The sequence below is a fragment of the Trichosporon asahii genome (assembly GCF_000293215.1).
Source record: "Trichosporon asahii var. asahii CBS 2479 unplaced genomic scaffold scaffold00070, whole genome shotgun sequence".
In the NCBI taxonomy this organism is placed as follows: domain Eukaryota; kingdom Fungi; phylum Basidiomycota; class Tremellomycetes; order Trichosporonales; family Trichosporonaceae; genus Trichosporon; species Trichosporon asahii.
The window spans coordinates 287,870-302,403 of NW_014040855.1; the positions used below are offsets into that span (position 1 = coordinate 287,870).

Here is a 14,534-nt window from a genome sequence, read left to right on the forward strand (position 1 = left end):
CTGGATATCCCTGCACGTTGCTCCCTGCAGAAACAGCAAGGACGGCCCATATCCTCAAGAACTATGCGACGATGTGCGTGCGTCTCTCTCGAGCTCAAGCCTTTGCGTTAGTGCACGGCACGCCAACAGTGCACCCCCAGCATGCCCGGGCCACGCCTTCGTTCCTTGGTCACTCGGCCCGAGAGCTCCACATTCCACGAAGGCTGTCAGCCAGCAGGGCGATTGCAGGGTACCGAGAGCCACGCGCGTATCAAGCAACGAATAGAGGGGTCAAGTCGGACCGAGACTCTAAGAGTCGAGCACCTGAGACTTAGGTGCCAGCATTGTCCCCCGATCTCAACGGAGACGCAGACCTATTGTCGTACCCTCGTGATTCAGTGCACACAAGGGCACCGTCAAGTTGAGTAGACGTGTGCAATATACACGACGCGTGCACGGCAGGGTGGACGCATCTGACGAGCCTTTGAAGACCGGGTTTCGTTTCCGTGGTACTGTTTATGGGGTCGGACCCTGGGATGGAAGGTATAGGAAAAGAGTATGCAGGCGCGTGAACGCGACGTCGTGCATGGCCGCCAGTGGCCACCCGCAACGCCGATGTAGGCAGGCGATAAAAGTCGGTTCTGTTGTGTGCGTGCTATTGTTTCGCCACAGGATCGCCCTTCTGTGAGATCGCCCTCCGCAAAGGTCTCTGATTGCAGCTTGTTCGCCGTGTGGGATACCAAACAATGGAGGCTTTGCAGGACTCAATTGCTATAAGGGTAAGGGCAAGCTTATGCGACTGCACAAGTCACACAAAGGGACCGTGACAGGGTTCGAACAATGGATTTGACGAGGTGTAGGAAGGAATCTGTTGTTTACACTCACACACTCGGAAGGCATTTCCGGCATCTTCATGTGCTTTCGGCGGTTCCATGATAGCATCTAAGACCGTGATCGAGTCGAAAGCGATGTCGCCAGATACAGCATTCGGACTTTGCGCAGGTGGCATTATAACAAGCCGGTCCAAGTTTCAGGTCGCGCCAGATCGTGGTTCTGATCCACAGCGGCATTTGCATTCTCTGTGCTCGAGAAACAACACGTCAGCGTCATCCGTTATGCGAGGGAGAGCCGTCAGCAAGCTGGCGTTGGTGCGCCTGCGAACGAAGTGCTGACGAGTCCATGACACAGCACCACGGACCGCCCGGACCGTGAATTTCATTGTTCCCTCAGACGAGTACGTGCAGTTTGCAGATCAGAAGGATGGTCGGATGCCCCGCCGTCTCCTCACTCTACACACTGCACTGCTTCTCAGATCGAGTGCCGCCGTCGGCCAAATGACAGTAGAGGTCCTGCACAACGGATGAGGCGGGATACTGCGCTCTCAGGAACGAGCTCGCTCCCCTCGGCAGGTCCGGCACCCCTCATGCCTCCGTTTCAGCTCGAATGTAGCCTTAGACGACCTGAAGCTCTGCCTCGAGACAGCCGGAGTGGACAATGTCAGTGGCGATCAGCACACAACATCTGACTTGAACTTTAGCATCCCTGCACCCCAAACTTCTGAGTGCGTGTACACGCTTGACTGTCGGGTTTCGGAGCTTGAACGAGGGTGAGCGCTGAGCCTGGCTAACCTTGGCGTTTGGTCGCAACTCCACTAGTACGTGGCACACAACACACAACAACAGAGGGAGGTGTTGGTCAACACTTGCCACATGTCTCTTCACCCTGTCTCGAGTTGCGAGTCATTCTAAACGACACCAGCCGTGCACTGAGAATGGAACTGAGGCGAGGTATGCCGTCCATCGGAGCTGAGTCATCGGCACCAAGCACTCGCTGACTGTCTCCTGTAGCCAGCCAATTGTGGTAGCTGTGCGGCTGTCGAGATACTCTTGGGCTACGGTTAGGAGCTACCCGGTCATCAGGCGGCTTGTTCCGCGACTTCTTAGAGACTCCCACGTCAACACCTCAACTTTCGAGAGTCACGAATGGCAACGAGACAATAGACCATAGCATGGCTCGCTCGGAACCTCTTTCAAAGAACCCGGGGAAGCAGAGACGTGGTTTGTCACCATCTGTAAGCCCAGCCGAGCGCCTCGTCAAGCCAGCCTGGCCCGAGCATGAGCCTTACCGCCTCCCCTTAGCCTCAACGCCACAAGCTCGGGCCCGCCAGCATTGTGCTTTCTAGTGCATTTCTAATCCACCCCCGAATACAAACTCTGCTTAACAAACCGATTACCAAGCTGTGTCAGTCTTGCACGTGACACGAGGCCACACGGCGACTTTTACGTAACTGCAAAATGTTAGATTTCCTCGACCCTCCACTTTCATGGCGCTCTGCGAGCCTGGCAGGCGCAGATCTGCACACCCAGCTCCCTTCCTCCACATCAACAACAACAACAAGCACCATGTCCTCAGAAGAGCAGCGCCAGAAGGAGGAGGCCGCCTCGCGCCGGCACGCCAAGCTTGACAATGCCGGTGTGCTCCACATGAGCACGCAGGCCGAGATCCCTGACAAGATCACGATCGTGAGTACCTTGCTCCCATAGCAACGCCAGGTGTCGCTACAGTATTTAGTACTGAGTACCGGGCAAAGCAATCATGGTATATGATAAGGGAACAACTGATCGAAGTTGGGATAGGCTCCATAGCTAACGATCAGCTTCCCGGACACGAACCGGACTACTCGGCGTGCACGTTCTGTCTCTGGGAGGAGGACCACACGCTCGGCAACGCGCTGCGGTGGATGATCATGAAGGAGTGAGTCTACTCCTCAGGCGGGCCGTCGATGGACTGTCTTGCATTACTGCAGCAGCATCTCCTTCTACTCTGTCGCCACGCCCGCTGTCGCTCCTTATCTCAGCTGACCTCCAGCCCCGACGTCGAGTACTGTGGTTACAGTGCGCCGCACCCGTCCGAGCCCAAGATCCACCTCCGCGTGCAGATGTACGAGGGACTGTCGGCCGTCGACTGCCTGCGACGTGCGCTCTCGAACCTGCGTGACCTGTACGAGACGATCGGTGCGCAGTACGACCGCTCGCTCAAGACCGACAAGTACGTCAAGGAGAAGGACGTCGACGTGCACCGTGTCGTGGCCGAGACGCTGCGCGAGCGCCTCGGCGAGGACATGGATGAGAGTGCGTAGATCATGGGAGATTTCATAGACACTGTATGATGTATAACAGTATTCGGCTTGCCTACTAGCTCGGCTACCAGTCGTCGTCAGGCGGAGGGAGACCCTTTACTTCCGGCTCTGACTCGGAGTCGCTCACATCCGCCTGCGCGCGTGCGAACAGCGCGTCCATCTCCTTCTGCCTCTTCTCCTCCTCACTCATGACCTGGGCGGCAGGGACAAACTTCTTCTTGACGACAGTTGGTGCAGGCGCCTCGCTGAGGATCTCCATGCCTTCGGGGCGGAGGCTGAGCTTCTTCGGCGGGGTGTCGTCGCCGTTGATCCATTGCTCCGCGAGCGTCACGGGCGTCGGGTCAAGGGTATCAACGTAGATGTCGTCCTGGAAGAACTGGGGCTTATTGCGAGGAATGGTGAACGTGACATCCTCGAGCGTCTTCGCCGTGAGGCGGAGCGCGCGGCTGACCTCAACCTTGCGCACGTCACAAGCCGTCTTCGGGAAGAATGCGACGGCGAGTTGAGGCGCAGAGCCGGTAAACGCAGGGAGCTTGGCAATCGGCTCGTTCGCCCCGGGCTGGATCTCGAACGCCTGAATCGCACGCTCGCCCTTGCCCCATACGTAGAGGATGTTGGTGTCGGGGTCGTAGGATGGGAAGAGCACAGAGGGGGATACATCGATCGTGGACGAGGCGAGAGTCTTGACCTCATTGTCGGTGACCTCGTACAGGTTGATCTTGCGCATGGAGCCGCGGTTGAAGCCGACAGACACGAGATGCGTGTCGTCAATCCACGCGAGCTGGAACGAGCGCGGCGAGTCGTGCGCTTTGCCCTTCACCATCTTCTCCGGCTGGCGCGGGTCGAGCACAACAATCTGCGAGTTCTTGCACGAAAGCGCCACCTTTGAGCCATTGTGCGAAATGGCAAACGTGAAGATCTGACCGACGTCGAGCGGGACGTGCAGCTGGTGCTGACCCTCAGAGATGTCGAAGAAGTGCAGCGCAGGCGACTTCAGATCATTGCTGGCCACGACAACGAGATTCCAAGCCGTCGGGTGGAATGCGACGTGTGCGATCTTGTCCATGCCCGCCTTGATAGTCTGCTCAGGCTCGGGGCCGGGACCTTCAATACCCTCCTTACCCACGCGCCAGACACGGAGCGCACCATCGTCCCCAGCAAGCACGACAGTGTCCTGCTCTTCACCAGCAAAGGCAGCAAAGTCAGTCAAACCGGCGCCGCCGGACAGGAAGCCCTTGCCACCGTCCGGCATGCGACCCTTCTGAGCGAGAGGGTGCACGCAGACCCGCCCGCCGGGACCCTGGATCGGGAACAAGGCAAGACGGTTCGTGATGTGCAGAACGCACGAGTCCTGGTGCAGCGTCGCCACTGGAGGGATCTCGTAGTACGTCGGGTTCAGTGGCGAGCGCGCACCCATGAACTTGCGAGACCAGGTGGGGTTGTAGCGTGGCCTGTCCTGTGTCTTCGGCTTCTCCTCCGGAACTACTCCAGCGAGAGTCGACTCACGAGTTCCGGGAATGACCTTCGACGGCGTCTCGCCCGGCATGGTCCGGGACTCAGGCGCCTCCTCGAGACCAGGCAGCTTCTGTGGGTGGAACGTGTGGGCCGCTGGATTCCTCTGCGTTGTCTTGGTTTCAGACGCGGCATTCGTAGGCTTAGTCTCATTCTTCGCCTTCGATGCCGGAGCTCCGGCGGGCTCGGACATGCCAAACATGTTTGGTTTGTCACTCTTGGGCGTCTCGAACTTGAGGACCTCGCGGTCCTTGCCATACTTCATGCGAATGACGTGACCAGCCCACGGTGCGTCCTTGGCCAGCACCGTCTCGCCCCACACCTCGTACTCAGGCATGTATCGCTCGACAAACTTGTGCACCTGCTCATCGGTCATGCCCTTGCCTCCGTTGGCCGCCTTCATGTTGTGCTCTTGCTGCAGGCGCCAGTCGAAGACGTAGTCGTAGCTCGTCGGCTCCACCTGCACCAGCGCGGTGAATGGCGGGTACATCTTCTGCGACACCTGAACCAGGCTCTCGTTTAGGTCCGTCAGGGACTCGAGGGAGTGTTGCGGGAAGTACTTGCCATCCTTCTTCTCGTAACGCTCCTTCAGCGCCGACGGTGTCAAAGGCCCGAAGCCCATCGACCACCCCTCGAGCACGAAGACGTCCAGCGGCCCATCAACGGGAACTGTCTTTACGCTTCGGTCGCCCTCGCCGCCACACAGGCTCTTGTCAAAGACGGGCAAGTCGACGTGTCCATTGTTGTCGTTGATGTGGACGATTTTGTTCAAGACGTCAGCCGCCAGCTCCATGTCGTGCGTGCCGGGTGGTCCACGACCAGCAAGGAGAGGGTTGTTAGGGTGATCCTCGGCGACCTTCTTCAGCCCGTCGTGTGTGCGGTACAGATCATCCAGCGACAAAACGGCGACCTTGAGTCCCTTGTCCCGGAGGTGCTGGAGGAGTGCATCGCAGAGCGTCGTCTTGCCGCAGCCCTGAGGACCCTGCAAACCAACCATCAGAGGACTCTTGTGATCCTTGACGTGTTCCTTGCGGAACTGCTCCAGTCGCTCGCACACGTTGCGAACCTTGTACGATGTCGATGCGTAGTCTTCGCCGTCCTGGGGCTTCGGGAGGTCATTCGACGCAGCCGAGGCACTCGAGGAAGCCTGTGCAGCTGGCTTAGTCGAAGCAGGAGTGGCGGTAGCAGAGGCAGGAGCGGGAGCAGCCGCAGCCTTCTTCTCGGGCTCTGGTGACGGTTCCGGCGAAACGGCCCTGGCCTCAGACTTCGGGTCCGGCTTAGCCATGTTCGGCAACGGCTCTTGCGGCGCCTGAACATTCGACTTTGTAGTCGATGTCCGCGGAGCAGGCGCGTACGATGCCACGCTCTTCTCCCATTCTCCCCGCCTCGTGGGGTCAAGGGACACGGGCAGGGGCTTGTTATCGCCTCCGTCGAACCACGCCTTTGCCTCCTGTTCCGGTACACCGCCAACAACGTCAGGGTACAGATCGGCATGGTAGTCGATGAGCTGGCGGCGGGGCACATTGATGTGGACTGGCATGAGTGTCTCTCCATCCTTGTCCACGACGGGAAGAAGAATGCTGGCGACACGGGCTTCCATCACCGGCAGCGTAGACCAGTGCGCGGCAGCGAGCGAGCCCGAGCACACGGCGTATTGCAGAGGGTGCGTAACCTCCTGATATCCTTGGGGTCCGGAAAGTTCGATCTGGCGAAGTGTCATGTCGCCTCTTCCAACGAGATAAACGATGCGCCTTTCCTCGTCCACCAGGGGCGAGAGTGGACCCTGACTGTTGTCCACGCTGGCGGTGAAGATCGTGCTGAGGTCGGGCTTGAAGAGCGAGTACTGCCTAGCCCGTGTGCGGGAGAACGATGTCACAAACACATCGTCGCCCGCCCAAGCAACGCGCACCGGCTTCAGCGCCTGGAGCACCGTGGCGAGGTCGCGCTTCGTGATCGGGTCGGCACTGGCGCGAGGGTCCCAGACGTACATCTGCCCCTTCTTGGTGACATCTGCGATGAGTCGTCCGTCGCTCTTCCACGCCGCTGACCAAAGGGGCTGGTTGTCCGGGACGTTCAGCTTAATCACCGCCTCCCCGGCGTGAAGATCGTAGACTTCGACAACGGTCGAGCACGCGAGCGCAATACCACGGGTCGTCGGGTGCAGCGCGATCGAGGTCACACGAGCTGGCGCTTTGAAGCTCGCCTGCTGTTCCGGAGCCTGAAGTCCTCGAACAGTCAGATAAGTAACCTGGAGTCAGATCCGACTTGACGTTCTTCCGAACTCACGGTCCCATCCGCGCCAGCAACGACCATATCTCCTCCTTCGAGGCGAGATAGGTCCCAGTCGGCGACAGATCCAAGCTTGCCCTGCCATGCCTCCCCTTCCTTGTCGCCGACGGCATCGTACCTCCTGATGCTAACATCACCCGACGGAGTTACAGTCACGACATGCTCGCGGTTGGTCTTGACCACAGAGCTGTAGGCGACTGTGTTCTGGGGTGCGTCACTGGCGCTAGGCAAGTGGGTGCGGTACCAGTGGTCTCGCGCCGGAACTGCAGGAACAGCGTTGCGGAATTTAGTCGCTCCGAACTGCTGCCGCATATCTGTTGCTGAGTTGAAGAAAGTTGGCGTTATGCGTTTGTTGGGCAGATCGCCAGATGACGTTTCATGTGGACGACGAGGCCTCCAACCAGGTGGAGGTCCCCAGCCAAGGTGAAGCCAGCGATCAGCGGAGCCAATCCCAATCCGAGAACAGGAAATAGCCGGCCTAAGCCGAGGGTTGCCCAGATATCAGTGCATCAGTGCCGACCGACGTCGAGACCAAGGGACTGGGAACGAGAGCTGATCGAGCTGCCCGCTTGTTCTTACTCTATCTCCATCTTTAGGACGCCGTCACCAACATGCTGACTCTCCGCTCTGCCACACGCCTGGTGCAAATCCCCTCCGCTGGGCGCATCTGGTCCTGCGCCCCTTCTGCTTCCGCCGCCCTCCTCCAGCAACGCTATAACAGCGGCTCTGCTGGGGTCTTCAACACTTCCCGTCTCGAGGGCAAGACTGGTAAGCTCCTGGAATGACTGCGGTTTGAGCTGACTCCAGTCCTGATCTCCGGTGCGTCAAGCGGTATCGGCGCTGCCACGGCGCAGCTCTTCTCGCGCTGCGGCTCAAACGTCGTCCTCCTGGCGCGGAGGAAGGAGAAGCTCGCCGAGGTCGCCGACAAGTGCTCTGCTCTCCAGAAGCAGAATGGATTCAGCAATGGCAAGGTTGTCACGATTGAGGCAGACATGATGGACCGCCGATCGCTGGACAAGGTCCTCGACCGAACTGACGGTCTCGGTGTGGACATGTGAGCTTTCTACGCGCCGTGACTGAGCTGACGGCAGTCTTGTCAACAACGCCGGCCTGGTTAAGGGCCGCGACCACGTTGGTGAAGTCTGTGAGCCTTCGATATGACCTATCCACTAGCTGACAGCAGCCGAGGAGGACATGGACGTCATGTTCCAAACTAACGGTGGGCTATTGATGCATAGCGAAGCTGACCCAAGTCCTTGGCTTGTTCCATCTGACGCAGTCACTTGTGAAGCACATGAAGCAGCGCAACACTGGTGTAAGCTTTTGCTCATGATTTGCTCAACTTACATCCAGATGATCATCAACGTCGGCAGTGTTGCGGGCATCGAACCTTACGTCGGCGGTGGGTGTCACCGGCTTGTTTACCGTATTCCAGCTGACATCAGGCTCCATCTACTGCGCGACAAAGTCCGCCGTGAACTCGATTAGCGGTGTGCTCCTCCGCGAACTCGTGAACACGCCGATCCGCGTCGCCGAGATCCAGCCCGGCATGGTCGAGACCGAGTTCAGCGTTGTTCGGTACCGGGGTGACAAGAACCGAGCCGATAACGAGTACAAGGGCCTCACACCGCGTAAGTTGCAACTCAGTTCTGAGCTGACAATAGTGACAGGAGAGGACATCGCCGAGGAGATTGTCTGGGTCGCATCTCGTCCGGAACACGTTCAGATCGCGCAGATGCGTGAGTTTTTTGGAATGCGTGAGGAACTGACGAACAGTTATCTTCCCTACGCAGCAGGCCAGCGCGACCATCAATTGGAGGAAGCCGGAGTAAGCGATGTGCCTTGAGGTGTGAACGCGAGTGTGAGTAAGGGCCCACTAAGTGGGAGCGCATGTTCGCCGGTTTCCCGTGGGACTGACCTGTAGCCCGGCGACTGCTGCGGTCCGATTTGCCAAGCTATCCTGCAAACGGGAATTGTGACTCTGCCAGCGCCACGCGATGCACCATAATACATGTCGATGACTACTTCTCCGCTGCCAATATCTGGCCGACAGCTCTGCGGCGCCCTCTGTGCCGGGGGCCATACTCGCAGATATCACCTCTTCGTGAGCTTGTGTCGCCAGTTACGAAGCTGACTCCAGCCCCTTCCTCCCATAGCAAGTTCAGAAGTCGAATGCATCACATCTCCTGGTTCTTGATGATGACCTTGATCTCCTCGCCGCTCTCGACAGCGTCGAACGCATCCTTGCTCCGGCTCAGAGGCAAGACCTTGGTGATGAGTTGCTTCAGGTCCACAGCGTTGCGCGCGAGCAGGTCAATCGCGTTCGGGAAGCAGGGAGAAGTGTACCGAGTGATTCCTGTTTGTCAGCATCTATCCGTACGGCAAGGCAGAAAAGGGTGAAAGTCAACTCACCCTTGACGTCCAGCTCCTTGTTCGTAACGGCCAGCGTCGGGAAACGGTTCGTCTGGTGATGTCCGAGCCCGACGGCGAGGTACGTCGCTCCCATCTGAGTGAGAGCGACACCGAGCATGCCCCCGTCCTCGGCACCAGAGGCCTCAACGACACGCTCAAAGCCCTCGCTGTCGACCCCAGCTTCCCTGAGGTACTCTGCCGCATTCCGCTTGGCAGCTTCATACTTGATATCTCCCACGGGGACTTCCTCCTCATCATCATGCGACGCTCCGTTTGCATTGCCGTTCTTAGCGGGAAGAGCAGTAGGCAGCTCGGGCACGACGAACACATGGTCAAACACCGCCCGCCCACTCGGGTCCTTGTACTTGCGCGCAAACTCGACTCTTTTCGGGTTCACGTCAAAGCCGACAATCTTGCTCAGCCCGTAGGCGCGCGCCACAGCGCCCGTGATCAGCCCGATAGGGCCAGTGCCGATGACAGCGAGCGTCTGGTGCGCCCTCAGATCCGCGCGGCGGGCAATGTTCACCCCGATGGCCAAAGGCTGGATCGAGCCTGCTTCTTCCCAGCTGAGTGTGTCGGGGATATGGGGCGCCATGTCGGCCGGCAGGGCGAAGTAACGAGACAGGGAACCGACGGAGCCAGGACTGCCACAGTAGTGCGCGTCGAGACAGATGTTCATGCGTCCCTCTTTGCAGTTCTTGCACCGGCGGCAGGGGAGGCCGGGCTCCACTGTACGTTGTCAGCATCGAGTTTAGGACAAGGGACTGGGGGTGGGTACCGCTCTCGCCGTTCTGAAATGTGAACCCACCTGCAACACGGTCTCCGACCTTATGCGTCTTGACCATATCGCCCACGGCGATAACTTCTCCGGCACTCTCGTGACCCATGACCAGCGGCTCAGTGACGGGGCGGCCGCCGACGCCGCCGGCCGTGTAGTTATGCAAGTCCGAGCCACAGATTCCGCTAGCGATGACCTTGACGAGCACGCCGTCCGGCTGCAGGATCGGCATGGGAGTTTCCCGAACGACGATGCTGCGTTTCTTCAGCAGCACGCAGGCCGTGTTCTCCCCCAGATCAAGCGCTTGAACCTGGGGCGGCTGTTCAGTCACGAGGTGGTGGAAGGCGGACATCGTGCCTAGGTTGTGTGTTCGGGTGCGTCGTTTGTGATAAGAAAGGGTGGGGATTGGATGGCGACGGGAGAGGGAGATGTGTGTGCTTGTATCAGAAAACAGAGAGATGCTAAGAGCTGGAAGGAGAGCTGGGATGAATGTTAGACGCCCAGAAGAGCCGCCCACATCCACACCCGCACCGGGCCGATGTTCCGGCCCACACCGGGACATCGGCATCTAACGGCAACCAGCGCATTCCTCGGCCACGGCCGAGTTGGTCACCACTTGGCTGACGGCCAAGCCAATCAATATCAGCCTCACTCCGCATGCAATGACCTGCAGCTGACGTGCATTCTCGACAACATGCATTCTAAGCCTGGTCGTGGCCGGGTGGTTTAAACGTTTTACACTAGAAAATCTACTCAGTCGAACTGGACCTTGGGCAGCTCGAACAGGACAAAGTCGTAGTACTCTTGCTCCATGACGTTTGCCCACTCGCCAATCAGGTCCTCGGCGCCAGGCGCCTGCTTCTGCTTCGCTGCCGCCTTCTCCTTGGACTTGCCTGACGCCAGGTCGTTGTACTGCGCCGAAAGCTGCTTCAGCGTCTTCACGGCCGTCTTGGGCTCCGGCTGAAATGTTAGCTAGCAGTGCGACGCCAGAAAGCTAAACCCACCTTCACAATGACACCCGCGTAGTCGGCCGGCAGGCCGTATCGGAGCACGCTCTCCACAAACATGCGCACCGTCTTCAGGTGCGCCAGCAGCTGGTACGCTTCTGAGAAGTTTATCCGGGACAAGCGCAGGAGCTCGGTCTGATGTCAGCTCCGTCCTCGAAGGGGCAGCTTACCCAGAGCTCCTTCTCCTCCTTCTCAAGACGCTCAAGCTCCTCCTTCTGGTTCGCGCTCGCGTCGTCATCCCACTTGAACTCGCGGACCTGGTACTTGTTCTCGCGCGCCTTGTGCACAAACTCGTCGTGGAACTTCTTGAACAGCGTGACTGTGACCAGCTTGTACTCGCCATCTTCGGCGACCTCCCTGTGACCGGGTCAGCAACGCAATCGGGCCACAACGGGTTGATCACTCACTTCGAGCTGCGCGGGACCACCATGCTCGACAGACGCTCGTAGTTGTCGTACCACTGCTTGATGTTGTTCCTGGTGGTCAGCTCAGCTTCATGGCAGCATCAGCTACGCACTTCGGCACCGCGACGAGCAGCGTCTCGAGGTATTCTGATCCCTCGACGAGGTCACCCTTCTTCACGACGTCGATCAGCGACTTCTGCGCGAGATTTCCCCTGTTTCGTGTTAGCGCCCTTGGCCCTTCCCTGCCTCTCTCCGCAGCAACTCACTGCTGCTTGCGCTGGAGCGTGTTCAGCGCTCCCTTGGCGAGCTGGTACTGCTGCGTCTTCTGCTTCTGGGACGACTCGATCGTGTTTATTTCCTGAATTGTTAGCTCTGCAAACCTCAGCGTAGCTACATCCCGAGGAAAACCGCCCAGGGAAGACAACTCACACTCTGCAGCGCGGCAATGACATCGACAACCTTGCCGCCCTCTCCCCAACGTCCCTTGTCCCAGCGCCACGAGCCCGACCCCTGCGGGTCCGGGATGAGGTACTCCTCAACAGGCCGGTCGTTGACGCGAACATGCTGCTGCATGCGGTCCTTGTCATCGTTGACGAGCGAGCGCAGCGTGTCGAGCAACTTCGAGACGGTCTGCGTGAACGCCGCGTCAGTCTTGGGCAGCGCGTCCGAGAGCGAGATCAGCGACGAGAGGGTTCCGGCCTGGGGGTGTTAGCTTAGAGCCACGGGGGAAAGCTGGGAAGACTTGGAGGAAGGCGCGATGGCCGGCCTGCAGCACCCATCGCAGCACGTTGGTGCGTACCTTGAGATCGGGGATCTCCCAGCCGCCGCAAGTGACCTGGCCGCCGGTAGCATGGCGTACGTCCTGGAGGACGGAGGACGGGTCGCCGTCGTGAAGCGGGACGGAGATGAGCCAGTAGGACAGGTCGGACGGCATGGTGACCTATCTGTGGGTGTTGGTGGTGTGGATGGTGACCCGTTGCACCGCTCGACACTTGTCAGGTGTGGACGGCACCGCGGGGTCGTGACGCATGATACCGGGAGGCGTGCCTACTTGCAAGCCGGAAGGCGCGAGTCGTTGTATTTCCAGTTAGGGGCGATCGAGCATCCGCGCCTACTGGTCGCTGAGACGCCTCGGTCAGTGGCACGTGGCGGGACCTGGTTCCTGAATGCGAGTTGTGCAGGCGAGGAGCCGAGAGTTGTCGTCATGCACCATGCACCAGCGTACAGGAGCCGGAGTAAAGGCGGCACCGCAGCGACAGGCGACGGGCGAGATTCATTGTCGATCCCCAGATTGTTCTTTTCATTTCCCCTACGACCTCAACCCTGTCTGTCGTTGTCGCCTCGGACGACCTCCCTCTCCGACCACCACCCTCTTGGTCGTGACTAGCTAATGCGCGGCATCCTTGCCCAACCAGTCCGGCTCGCGCGGGTTGTGCGCCCTGCGCCCCGCGCCGTGCTGCAGCCTTCCGTCCGCTGCGCGCCGCGGACACCAAGCGTCCTCTCGCACCTGCCCAAGCGGCCGTTCTCGACTTCCGGCCCGAAACGCTCCCGCTACGACAGATGGGACCCGTACGGTGGACAGGGGCAGCCGGGCGGCGGGCGCCAGAACGTCCAGAACTACGTCAAGCGACGCCTCGGCGGCGACCGTGGCGTCAAGATCTACGCGATCGGAATCGGCGTCGCCCTTATTTACTATGTGTGCCAGTGAGTCACCATCTACCCTTGTCTCGGATGGCTGTCGATGATGCTGACAACGAACAGCCTCGAACGTGTTCCGGAGACGGGAAGACTGCGGTTCATGGACTGCTCCGTCGACCAGGAGACTGAGGTGCGTCATGCATGCGCTATGCATAACGGTGTGCGCTGACGAAGTGTAGATTGGACTGGCGACCTACCAGGAGACGATGCAGCAGTTTGGTGGCCAGATCCTCTCGCCGAATCACCCCATCTCGAAGCGCGTGCGGCACATTGCGACCCGCATCGTCGAGGGCAACAACCTAGGCAAGATGAAGCAGGGCCACTCGCTCGGCGCCGTCGAGGGACCGGGATGGGGACAAGACCTCGAGTACATCTTCGGCGAGGGCGTGCGCAAGAACCGCAACCCGAACCTCCCCGCAGACCTGAATGAGTGGGAGGTGTACGTCGTCGACGACCCGAAGACGCAGAACGCTTTCGTCATTCCCGGAGGCAAGATCTTCGTCTTCACTGGCATCCTGCCCGTTTCTGGCAATGATGACGGACTCGCTACTGTCATGGGACACGAGATCGCGCACGTCGTCGCCCGCCACGGTGCCGAGCGCATGTCCCAGATGAAGGTTCTGTTCGGTGTCTCGTTCCTGCTCGAGTCCCTCGGACTCGACGTTGGTTTCACGCGTCTCCTCGTCACCTTCCTCCTCCAGTGAGTTGCGCCGTAGTGGCTTAAGCTGACACACAGACTCCCCAACTCGCGCACGAACGAGACCGAGGCCGACAACATCGGTCTGAAGCTGATGGCACGCGCGTGCTACAACCCGGCCGAGGGACCTCACGTCTGGGAGCGCATGACCGAGGTCGAGGGCATGCGCGGCGGCAACAACCTCGACTTCATGTCGACGCACCCTGCGTCTAAGAAACGCATTAAGGCCCTGCGCAAGGAGCAGCCCGAGGCCATGGCCGAGCGCGAGAAGCACTGCGGTGCCGCTGAGGCCGCCATGGATGGTGGATTCCGCGACCAGCTCGGAGGATGGACCAAGAACAACAACACGCCGGTGTGGGCTTAGGGAGCGAACACGCAGGGTAATAGGCGGCAGTGAATCTGTAAGCCGCTGGGATCCAGTGGGGAACTGTGTACAGCGATATGTCATTAGAACACAAGCACCACTTTAATGTGCGGCGACCAGGCAACACTGAGAACTCGAGCGCAGTGAAAATGGATCAAAGCAGGCTCCAGCATTATAACGTACATGTCAACTTCTACGATGAACATACCTTCCTGAATGAGATTCGGCGCTGTGCGCTGTAGGTCTATGTCTCTC

General features: G+C 59.3%; 6 protein-coding genes across 6 annotated transcripts; 3 read left to right on the forward strand and 3 right to left on the reverse strand.

Moving 5' to 3' along the window:
- Positions 1 to 2,381: 2,381 nt before the first annotated feature.
- Positions 2,382 to 3,118, forward strand: A1Q1_03907 (DNA-directed RNA polymerase; the record flags this gene model as incomplete). Its single annotated transcript, XM_014322332.1, has 3 exons — positions 2,382 to 2,501; positions 2,570 to 2,733; positions 2,848 to 3,118. 3 exons carry the CDS (start codon positions 2,382 to 2,384, stop codon positions 3,116 to 3,118), a joined length of 555 nt encoding a protein of 184 aa, XP_014177807.1.
- Positions 3,119 to 3,182: 64 nt separating this feature from the next.
- On the reverse strand, positions 3,183 to 7,231 carry A1Q1_03908 (actin cross-linking; the record flags this gene model as incomplete). Its single annotated transcript, XM_014322333.1, has 2 exons — positions 3,183 to 6,848; positions 6,917 to 7,231. The coding sequence occupies 2 exons, from the start codon at positions 7,229 to 7,231 to the stop codon at positions 3,183 to 3,185; spliced, it is 3,981 nt and encodes a 1,326-aa protein (XP_014177808.1).
- A 299-nt stretch (positions 7,232 to 7,530) lies between these two features.
- A1Q1_03909 (NADP(+)-dependent 3-hydroxy acid dehydrogenase) lies at positions 7,531 to 8,765 on the forward strand (the record flags this gene model as incomplete). Its single annotated transcript, XM_014322334.1, has 5 exons — positions 7,531 to 7,687; positions 7,727 to 7,973; positions 8,158 to 8,321; positions 8,365 to 8,658; positions 8,713 to 8,765. The coding sequence occupies 5 exons, from the start codon at positions 7,531 to 7,533 to the stop codon at positions 8,763 to 8,765; spliced, it is 915 nt and encodes a 304-aa protein (XP_014177809.1).
- A 331-nt stretch (positions 8,766 to 9,096) lies between these two features.
- A1Q1_03910 (uncharacterized protein) lies at positions 9,097 to 10,461 on the reverse strand (the record flags this gene model as incomplete). Its single annotated transcript, XM_014322335.1, has 3 exons — positions 9,097 to 9,275; positions 9,332 to 10,060; positions 10,140 to 10,461. The coding sequence occupies 3 exons, from the start codon at positions 10,459 to 10,461 to the stop codon at positions 9,097 to 9,099; spliced, it is 1,230 nt and encodes a 409-aa protein (XP_014177810.1).
- A 401-nt stretch (positions 10,462 to 10,862) lies between these two features.
- A1Q1_03911 (uncharacterized protein) lies at positions 10,863 to 12,454 on the reverse strand (the record flags this gene model as incomplete). The annotated part of the gene is made up of 8 exons (XM_014322336.1): positions 10,863 to 11,069; positions 11,114 to 11,185; positions 11,287 to 11,473; positions 11,524 to 11,592; positions 11,634 to 11,732; positions 11,787 to 11,878; positions 11,950 to 12,219; positions 12,320 to 12,454. 8 exons carry the CDS (start codon positions 12,452 to 12,454, stop codon positions 10,863 to 10,865), a joined length of 1,131 nt encoding a protein of 376 aa, XP_014177811.1.
- Positions 12,455 to 12,910: 456 nt separating this feature from the next.
- On the forward strand, positions 12,911 to 14,279 carry A1Q1_03912 (uncharacterized protein; the record flags this gene model as incomplete). The annotated part of the gene is made up of 4 exons (XM_014322337.1): positions 12,911 to 13,224; positions 13,282 to 13,348; positions 13,398 to 13,852; positions 13,955 to 14,279. The coding sequence occupies 4 exons, from the start codon at positions 12,911 to 12,913 to the stop codon at positions 14,277 to 14,279; spliced, it is 1,161 nt and encodes a 386-aa protein (XP_014177812.1).
- Positions 14,280 to 14,534: the final 255 nt, after the last annotated feature.